The following is an 11,189-nucleotide window of genomic DNA, read 5'->3' as shown; positions in this document are numbered from 1 at the left end:
CTCCATGGCCTGAACTACGGATCGCACATCAACAAATCTTGTAGTCATATATAGGGACAGGGTCTGTTTAGTAGTTTCAGCTGGAATTCTGGATGACTACGTTTAGAGAGAAGAATCTACCAACGTGTTCTAGACAGACCACGGGCTAGAGAAGCTCTGTTGTTTGGTAGCTCGTGAAGTTATTTTCTGCACCGGATCGGAAATATAACGCCCATTGTTTCGTTGCATGCAGAAACGCCTTTCAGCCCTGGTGGTGCCTGGTGGCACAACGCACACCTTTTTTGGTTGCAGACATGAGCATGGTAACCACTTGCATTTGAGTCGTGATGTTACCCAGTAGTTACCGTACTGAGCGATGCATCACGAGTAAAACAACTATATTTCGTGATGCATCACAAATTCACCACGCGAGGGGTTAGTATATACCACCTCGAACAAGTCCATCATTACAGACCGGCGATCAGGTTCAAGCAAGTCCTAACTAATGGAGGGATACGAGAACACCTCCCAGAATCAGCACATCATGAAGAATGAAGCATAAGCACTAGGCAGGAAACTGCTTGCGTAGGCAGGTCCTAAACCAGGTCGCCCTCTCTAATGGCTACAACTGACGGTACTCGGCGTACTCTTCTTCATTGTCTGCAATGGAGTTGATTGCCCTGACCAGCAAGTCAGGTTAGTACATCGGCGCCTTGCAGACAAACCGGGGCGTGAAAATCGTCTTCATCTGAGCATAGTTCATGATCGGGGTGTTGACGTACTCACGATGCCTCGGGTAACACTGCAATCTAGAACGAACAAGTGTTAGTACTGTCAGATCAATGAAGGAACCCAATGAAGATTACTACCTTCATGTACTCATCCAATGTCTCTTCATCACCAAGATAGAAGCAACAACCATCTTCGCTCCACTAGAGAAAGCGACTGGATTTGATCTTTCTTATGACGTTCCACTTGGTCCTCCACCCCCAACGGTTTCTCGGTAAAAAGAGAGTGCTTACATGTATGCCAATAAATACAAGAACCTCAGTAGCTACATTTTTCATTTGTGCCTCTTTGAATCCCAGGTTAAACACAAGCTCAACCAAGCGGTTCAACACAGACTCTGACATCTTAGGTTGCGAAACCATGGCAGGTCTATTTGCAAACATATAACGATTAGAATTGACAGACGGAGTAGAAAGATCAGGGGAGCCCAATGGTATGATCGCCTACATTACAATAGCAGAAGAACATAGATAAGTATTAGCACGTCAATGAACTACCACATCCCTAATCATTAGCATATCAATGAACTACGACATCCTTAAGCATTAGCACATCAATGGACTACCACATCCTTAAGCATTAGCACATCAATGAACTACTAGAAAAGAAAGAGCGACCTTAAACTCAGAGGAGGCACACGCAGCACCGAGGTCAGGGAAGTAGGAGACCCTAGCGAAGAAGCAACCAACACAACCGTCCCCGTGGAAGAGTCAGATGCAACCTCGACAACCGTCCATGTGGTAGAGTCAGATGCAACCTCGGCAACCGTCCCCGTGGTAGAGTTAGATCCGACCGAATTCATCCTGCCGATTTTTGCCGTTCCACACAAGCTTGTGCCATCTCCCCTTGGCGGGTCTGCCGAAATGCGACGTTATCGCTTTTTGCCGAGACGAGAGTGGCTTGCTGGAAACTACCGATTTGGGCGTTCCTCCCGGGGCTGCCCCCGGGCTGCCTTATGAACCGTGCGATGCAACAATGTGATGGAGCCCAGGAAACCAAACCGGCTTAAAACTGCGCCCCACATGCGAGCCAAGGAGAGCCCATGCTACCAAACGGGCCCATAACTCCTCCGTGACATACCATTCATTGCCCGCGCCCGAAACTCTAAACTTCGCATCGAGAACCCTCCCAAATATCTTTGCCAGTACTGAAGAATATATGCAAGGAAATAAAGTTCTCACCAATCACACTAACATAGGCACCAATGAAAAGGGTACTGGTTTTATAAAAAGCTAGCTCTTGTTCAAGAGTGAGCTCTCCATCAGGTGTGCCTTGAATAGTGCTATAGAGCCCATGGTTTGAAACCAGTGAAGTGATCTCATATGCCATCTGAGCTAATGCAAACCCTTGAAAGGAGACATCTTGAAATAAGAAGCAAAGACATTTGGAGTAATTCTTTCCTATAATGATGTCTTTGGATTGTTGGCTATATGAGAAACTTACCATAAGATTTAATCCAAATAAATAATAGATAAAGATTGATTTAAATTAGTATTTAAAAAGGCATGCAAACTAAACATGATGAACAAATCAAATCTAAATGGTAGCTCAAACAAGAAATTCTAGCATCATTTCAAACAGATGAGTTAGAAACATATATGAAATAGGAGAAAATCACTCGTGCACATTCACATTGTGGGTGTTAGTGCATATATCGCCCAATATGTTATTGATGTCGAGGAAGTAGTAGTTTTTCGGAAGAAGGACCGTTCATGTCCACATTTTCATTGTCAGAAGACATGATGCAGTCGTCGTTGGGGAACAAAAGATAACCTATCAAAGCAAAAATGGAATGGGTGCAAGAAACTTGTGTTTTGTGATTTAGAGGAATCTACTCACCTTCGATGTATCACTTTCGCTTTACCCGCATTATTTGGAGGGTTATGCATTTCAATTTTGATATTCCCCACCATCCAATATAGAAAACATGTTTGGGCTTTGGTAGAATGAGATTGAATAGAAAAATAAAGCCAAGATTTTTAGATTAGTTTGTACTATTTTGAATTGTGCTAATGATATTTTTAACAAAGTTGGAACTGCCCACTTTTGTTATATGTTATCCATATGGCTACATATTTGAATACACATATGGTATTACCTTCTTCCGGAGTTGCAGCTAGCACATTTGGACTCTCAATGCAACCGTCCTATCAGGACCATGGAACATAGGGTACCCACAATCCAGAGAAGCGTGGGCCACATCGACGAGTCCTGCCCTATAAAGGGAATAATTTGAGGATATATAATGTCTATGCTAATAACATCAAGGCCAATATTCATTGGCAACATCACAGTGAGATCTAAAAGTCAAGTACTGTTTGGTGCTCACTGATGGTCGAACAGAGCTCTTGGCAGGGAGGTCCCACTGCACCATAGGCATGAACACCTCGGGACTTACTGTCAATGGGAATGTCCTGCGTCAGGAAGAGGTGCCATAACCCTGATGCCACCTGGCTCTAGTTTCGTGCCCGGCGAGCGCTTTCTCCTTGGACGGAGCGGGCAAGATTGGATGGAATGAGCCATCACATCCATGCGAGTGGGGAAGTAGCTATCCGCTGCCACGTCCCCAGCCGGATGTTGTGGTTGGTGCCAAGCTCGCTGGCATGCGCCATGGATAGAGCTACGCTCTAACGCGTGGGGGTGTAGGATCGTTTGTGTAGCGATGTGGTGACCCCTTGTTTGTACAAAAGGATGGCCTAGGCTACGGGGAAAGGATGTTCGGACCATAGGGGACAGAGGAATCAAGTGAGTCTTTGCTTCCTAGCTTAAAGCTAAGAATGGAGAGGGTGAGGGTGAGAGGCCCCGACAGCGAGCCAAGTTCATAGTTGTACATTTGTGCACAACAACCATAATATTAGACAAGTAGAACATAGCGCAATGGGCTCACAAGAGCGGCCTTAACCTTGGACCTTGGTAAAGAGCTCATGTCTCAGTGTGTTCTTTGAGCGGGTGGGGATCTCCCAAAGCAAGTTAACACCCTATATTGAACTTAAAACGGGGGTGGTTTCACCCTCTATATCCACAAACACACCCACGTCACGTCTGTTGACAATCCACGAGCTATCCTCGGCAAAGGTAGTTGACAGCATATAAAAAAAGCATGCTGCATCCGTGTTTTGTACTTTAGATTATTCTTGGGCATGTGTTCCTATTTTTGAACAAGGGATAGCTCGGAGAAGAACCCGATACCACAACCTTAGCTGCATTGTCTTTTTTCCTTAACCATGTCAAACCGTTAACAAATAGATTAAGTACGTCACTTCAGGGATTACGCTGAACCTAAACAAGGTGGTCCGAGCATGAGAAAATCTATTGGAACAGTCGCACACTCTACCTAATTATTTAGATGCACTAGTTCAGGAGCAAAAACCTAGCCCTCCAACCCCTTTTTTGAATGATAGCGTATGACCCAACATGGTGTCTTGATTCACTCAGAATCAACCACACACTTTATTACTTGATGTGCATATAGGTATGAGCCACAAGTGGATTGAGAAGCGCCTCTCTCATCATTGCCACATGGCTATGACAGGAAAACCCTAACCTTCTCTGCTAGTACCCCAACCCTCCCTTATTCTCCACCGCCTTCGCTAGAGGGCGCGACTGGGCGAAGCCGGGTCGTCGACATCAACAAGAATTTTTTTCTTTCACTGGAGCGCCTAGTTTGATGCGGGAGATCTTCTCCATGCTATGGTAAGGTGTGGATGTTGGGCACCACGGCGTGGCAGCTCTCCGAGACATGGTGATGCATTGGTGCAGCGACAGCATGGTGGACATCGGACTGCGAGGTGTCTCGATAGCAGAGACAACCTAGTCTTTGCGGCGTTGGGGCTGCTAGCGCCTGATCTGGGTCTGTGGTGTCTGATCTTGGGATGGCTAGGTGCATCTGTTCTATCATGCAAAGTCCGTTGCTTTTATGCGCTGCATAGTGGTCGAGTCAGTGGCGACCCTAGATCTCGGTCTACTGGATCAGACTATGGAGGTGCGCGACGCCGTTTTCCCTTGATGGGGATTATATTTGGATCAGGTTGTTGTTGGAGGGATCCTAAGGTGAAGCAGTGTGTTTTCTCCCGTGTCTTAAATAATGAATCTCTGCGGCCTGGCGTAGCATGTCCTGATGACATGCGCATGATGATGGACACGTGCAGGGCGGTGGCACTAACAGGGTTGGCAAAGTGAATTCCTTTATCCCTACCCATATGATGAGTTTGGGGAAGGCAGCGGTGGCGACTTCTGGAGAATGCGCTTACGTTGCGTGCCGAGGGTCTTGAATAATACTCGCTCCGTTCCTGAATATAAGCCATATAGTTTTTTGAGAAAAAAATCCAGAATATATGCTTTAGTGCGACACATCACGTGTATGGAATTTATTTTTAGGGATTTGGTTATATTTTCTTAACTTATGCAAAGTCCTCTACTTTCTCATGTCAAATGTATAGGGGTAATCCCACCCAAACCTGGTGTAATTCTCTCTCAATATGCAGTTTTAATTTCAGTACCAAAAATTATATGGCTTATATTTAGGAATGGAGGGAGTATGATAGAAAGGAGGCTTCCAGCACAAGTGAAGTCTTGTTTAATCTAAATATCTAGTATCACCTGTGTCCCTAATTATAAGATGTTTTGTTTGGCTAAAATGAGGGACTGAGCTACTGAGGTAGTATTTGAGTACAGCGTGGCCGACGGTGGATACTTCCCTCTCTGCTCCAAGGGTCGAAAAAAATGCTAACACGAAAAGTAAAACCATATATGGTCTGCTCGTCCGTGCAGAATCTATTTTGGGAACGAGGAAATAAATGTTTTATTCAAGCTCGCTGCCTACGCGCGGAAGTGCCGCATCGGCCTCACTATATATACAGCCGTGTGGGCATAGAGAGGAAAGCAACACGTACTAGCTATCCAGCACCCGGAAAGTAGCGAGATAGCTTGCATGGCAGACATGGTGGTTCTGGTGGTAGCGGCCTTGTTCCTCGCCATGGGAGGCAGCATCAATGCGGCGGTGGTGGAGCACACCTTCCTTGTAAGGCCTCCCTAGCTAGCTAGCTCCCCATGCATATATACATTGATCATGTTGTCCGTGTCCGAAACAGAGATGTGATGTTGTTGTTTTTTTTATGTGTTGATCTATGAAGGTGAGCGAGGTTACCTTGAGGCACCTGTGCCGCGATACGGTGGCGACGGTGGTGAATGGGCAATTACCAGGCCCGGCGCTGGAGGTGACAGAAGGGGACTCCGTGGTAGTTCACGTGGTGAACCAGTCACCCTTTGGAGTAACGATCCATTGGTAGGCACTCCTCCTTGAGCAATGCATGAGCATGCATCTGCTAGCTAGCTAGCGCGATATGGTTATCGGCCTTACCGAGTCGCATTGGATCGGATGATATTGCAGGCACGGCGTGAAGCAGCGACTCACCTGCTGGGCGGACGGAGCTGGGATGGTGACGCAGTGCCCCATCGCCCCCAACACCACCTTCACCTACCGGTTCGACGTGGTCGGGCAGGAGGGCACCCTGTGGTGGCACGCGCACATCTCCACCCTCCGGGCAACCATGCACGGCGTCATCATCATCCGCCCAAAGTCCGGCTCCTATCCCTTCCCCAAGCCGCACCAGGACGTCCCCATCGTCATAGCTGATTTCTGGCAAAACGACCTGAGGCAAGTGCAGAAGGACTTGGAGCTCTGGATAGCCGATGGAGATCATTCTAAGGATGGACCAGCTTCAGCAACCATCAACGGCAAGATTGGGGATCTCTACAACTGCTCCGGTACGTACGACAGTACTGTTTCATGCATGCATCCACAACATATGTATATACATTTACTACTATTCCTTCCATTTCATATATATATATATTAGTTATCGTAGATTCAGATGTATCTATACATGCATTATCTGAGAATCCGAGGTCAATGATGCAGGGGTAGCCCAAGACGACACCTTCGTCCTCGACGTGGAACCCGGCAAGACGTACATGCTCCGCCTTGCCAACGCTGCACTCAGTAACGAGTACTACTTCAAAGTGGCCGGCCACAGGCTCACCGTGGTCGGCTCGGACGCCAACTACCTCCGCCCCTACAACGCCACCGGCGACATCGTGGCCATTGCACCAGGCGAGACGCTGGACGTGCTCATGGTCGCCGACGCTCCTCCGTGCCACTCCTATTACATGGTCGCCCTCGGCACCCAGTCGCCCCCGCCTGCGCCGCAGACAGCCACCAGGCTCGCCAGAGGGATTGTTCGGTACCCCGACAGCCACGGCGAGGCCATGGAGCCCCAGATGCCCGACCAGCACGACCGTACCACGTCCTTCCACTTCCATGGCAACATGACGGGCTACCCCAACAACCCCTTGCTGCCACAGATCCGAGCCCATGTCCACGACAAGTTCTTCCTCACCCTCGGCATGGGCACCATACGCAACCACACCGTGCATGTGGCCAACATAAACAACGTCTCCTTCCACCTCCCCCAGGGGAGGTCGCTCCTCGAAGCACGCTACCACGGCGCTGAGCTGGTTACCGCAACGGAGGAGATGTCCGCCAGGCCTCCCCTTGAATTCGACTACACCGACCCGGTGCTCATCAACTTCTTCAACCGCAGCGCCAAGCTCCTGGAGCTAGAGCCGTCGCGCAGGGCCACCACGATGCGGCACATCGCATACAACTCCACGGTGGAGGTGGTGTTCCAGAGCACCACCCTCATGGAGGACAGCCCTAATCCGATGCACCTCCATGGCCACGACTTCTTCGTCCTCGCCCAGGGAATAGGCAACTATGATGCCGCAAGGGACACCGCATCCTACAACCTCGTCGACCCGCCGGTCAAGAACACGGTCATGGTCACCGGGCTTGGCTGGGCGGCCGTCCGGTTCGTCGCCGACAACCCCGGGAACTGGTTCCTGCACTGCCACTACGAGTTCCACATGGGCATGGGCATGGCCACCGTCTTCGAGGTAGGCAACGGGCCAACTCCGGAGACGGCTCTGCCTCCACCTCCAGCAGATCTGCCAAGATGCGACAGGAGCATCGCATACGAATAAAGGCACAACGCATGGTCTGGGAATAATAATGTTTGCTTCTACTATCGTTTTACCGGTTGTACCAGTCCTCTGGGTTTTGAACTGTTATGGCCTGTAATAAATCTACCAATAGGTTTTAGTCCCATGGTAGAAGTCATCTAGTACTACATTAATGGGCGTTCTATTAAATACCACAGTTCGTTTTCCCTTTCAGTCACTCTCGGTTTTTTTGAGAGCAACCCTTTTGAGAAATAAACATAATGGATGGTCATGTGAATCATGTTTTTCTACCTATTTTACTCGCCATTTGGGTTTTTGCACTTTTATGTTATATGTAATAGTTCTAGCAACAGATTTTAGTGACGTATGTCATCTACAATAGGTTTCATGTTCCTGCCCCAACTCACTTTCTTATTCTTTTATTCTCCATTAAAAAAACATCTGGCTTTCCCTATTGTTTTTTAGAAAAGTTTTTTTTAGATCAACTTCACCAGTAGAAACTTCCTTTCATAGCATATACTAGTATATTATGAAAGTGAAGAATATTCTCTGACCTTGCAAGAAAAAATAATAATTCATCCGTCAAAAGTCAAAAGCAATACAAGAATAGATCAGCAGAACAACAACCCATTAAACCTATAACTAGATGGAAGTAACCAACACAGACAACTAGATCTCATTTTTCACTCCCTTAAGTTACTAGCACAATGCCCGTGCTTTGCTGCTGAAGAGGAAAAATTGTTAACTTCCAATTCCGAAAACAACAAATTGTAGACTTAAAAATAGAAAACAACGTATCGGCAAAGGCGTCGTTACCATAGCGTGGTCTTGCTTATTATCTTGTCGAAAACAACGCATCGGCAAAGTCATGGTTACCATACCTTGTATTTTTTGCTTATTGTCTTGTGTAGTAAATGCGTATACGCTTGATAGAATAGGTTATTATTTTGAATTCTTAGTGCTCGTTTGTGCTAATGTAGCTATAAGAAATATAAGGAAATTCTGGTTGCCCCCAAGAGCCAGTAGAAACTTCCTTTCATAGCATATACTACTATATTATGAAAGTGAAGAATATTCTCTGACCTTGCAAGAAAAAATAATAATTCATCCGTCAAAAGTCAAAAGCAATACGAGAATAGATCAGCAGAACAACAACCCATTAAACCTATAACTAGATGGAAGTAACCAACACATACAACTAGATCTAATTTTTTCATTCCCTTAAGTTATTAACAGCCACCCTATATATATCATGTAGAGGGCGATGGGTGAAATTAAGCATAAAATGGAAAATCTATCAAACGAATCTAGTTTTGACCTTCTAACTTAGTCCGTTGTAGCAACAGGAACAATGACAACCTTGCATTTCATAAGTTTAATCACCTTAAGTTGCAAGAGGGACAGTTAATACCTTGGAAGCAAGCAGGAAATTTCAAGGATAAGTTGACAGCAAAAGTTAAGGACAAAAAAGAGGAAGATTAAATATATAATCTTAATCGAGGAGATATGTAGCTCATTTATCTAGGAAAGACTTTGATGCCACTGAGGATATATCTATCTCATTTATTTACAGAATGTCGGATAGATGATTTAAAAATACTTTGTTCCCAAAAAACTTTTTTTTGGAATCAAATAAAATTATTTAGGTTTATTTATTGTCAACCTCTCCATCAACCAGACCGTCCACCTCTCCTCAGCGTTGTACACGACGGCAGCGTCGCGCTCCTCGGCGCCTCACAAATGATCACCGCACCACCCTTCACTAGAACATCACTAACGTAGTGGTTAAACAACCATTTGGCTTATTTGGAGCAATAGTACTTCCTTTCGGGATTGATTACTAGCATCCGCAGCTTCTGCCCAAACCCCTAGTCCCTCAAACCTTATCGCACACCACTAGATCAGACCGTCTCCTTTGTGGTCGATCCGCGGCTACGGCCACCCTTCCTTGGCTTTGCTAGTGCACCTCAGTGCAACTCCACTCGTCGCTTCCGTCATATTAGGTTGTGATACGGGCATGAAGGTGAAGCCCAATTTCAGGACTCCACCTAGCTAGTTATTTTACTTATTGTATTTTATATCTATGGGCATATGTGGGCCAAATAGGGATTTTAATAAGTTGAGTTAGTTTTGGTTTGGGCCTGTCCAAACCAAGTTAGAGAGGCCCACAAGGGCTGGCCTGCCACCACCCCCTCATATAAGGAGATGGTGCGGCTAGGGTTAGGGTTACAACTAGTTGGAGTTAAAAGTTAGACGCTACCACGTGTGTGCGTGGTGAAGCATCCCTCCGGGGACGGCGCCGCCGTTTCTATTATAGTTGCTGCAGAGGTTCTTGTGTTCATCAAGGATTGTCGTGCTTTGGTCTTGAGGCGTGGTGATCTCCATCACGTTGCTTGCTGGATTTATCCCCTATTCCAGGTTGCGTTCCGCGCGAAATTGGAGGTATCTGTCTACCCGAGTTCTCGCTGTGAAAGATCTGACAACACCTAGCTAGGTGGAGTCCTAAAATAAAATAAAATAAAATATATGACCATAGATATAAAATAAAATAAGTAAGATAACTAGCTAGGTGGAGTCCTGAAATTGAGCTTCACCTTGACCTTCATGCCCGTATCAGGTTGCTCCTTTCATATTGGTCGAATAAATAGTTGTTGCTCGATCGAGCAACACAACCTAGCTAGGGTTGGCTACCTTGCCGGTCGGAGTCCCTATCACGAGCTGAAAGTCAATACCAGGATCACACATCCCCTTCGATGAGGAGGCTACACACAAGGGTTGAGGCTCGTTCCACCTTCAATACGAAGGTTGATCTGCAGCCCTCCTCTATGAGACCCGCGGGTCCATGCCCCTACTAAGGCCTTTCATAATACACGTTTCTTAGCACCATATCTTAAGTAAAATGCTCATGTGGTGTTATATTTGATGTTGAAGGATGGTGGTGCTATATGTTATATAAGATACAACTCTTGCAGACAATTAAAGAAAATAAAACAATTGCTAGACCAATCCAATTGATGCATCAGGCCAATATTATTATATTAAGGTCCACACTTAAAAAAATGTATAATTGTTTCTTAACTTGACTCTACTGCTGCATGTAGCACACAAAGAAATGATGTGTTGTGAAAAGGTTAGACTACTCTTAATACGGTTAAGACATCTGTTAGGACCCCGTTTAACTTAAGACATCTGCTACCCTATGTTTATTTGAGGACGGAGGAGTACGATGCTAATCAAGGAAGCTCTTGCGCCCAGCTCGTGTACCACGTGTACTGCGTTAGAAAGGAATATCCGGACTCAACCTCGTGTACCGCGTGCCGACGGTCGATGGCTGGCAGGCTCTGGTCAGGTCCTGCCCCGCACCTTCGACACAAATCAACGTGCCGCCGCGACCTCAGCGG

At 46.4% G+C, this 11,189-nt stretch overlaps 1 protein-coding gene across 1 annotated transcript; it reads left to right on the top strand.

Annotated features, from left to right (window-relative positions):
• Positions 1–5,680: 5,680 nt before the first annotated feature.
• On the top strand, positions 5,681–7,809 carry LOC124669814 (laccase-15-like). The gene is made up of 4 exons (XM_047206357.1): positions 5,681–5,788; positions 5,901–6,052; positions 6,158–6,534; positions 6,689–7,809. Exons 1-4 carry the CDS (start codon positions 5,699–5,701, stop codon positions 7,807–7,809), a joined length of 1,740 nt encoding a protein of 579 aa, XP_047062313.1. The 5' UTR covers positions 5,681–5,698.
• The last annotated feature ends 3,380 nt before the right edge of the window (positions 7,810–11,189 follow it).

This window comes from Lolium rigidum, chromosome 7 (genome assembly GCF_022539505.1).
Source record: "Lolium rigidum isolate FL_2022 chromosome 7, APGP_CSIRO_Lrig_0.1, whole genome shotgun sequence".
NCBI lineage: Eukaryota > Viridiplantae > Streptophyta > Magnoliopsida > Poales > Poaceae > Lolium > Lolium rigidum.
The sequence above is the reverse complement of the archived record's forward strand: the minus strand, read 5'-3'. Positions and strand labels throughout refer to the sequence as shown.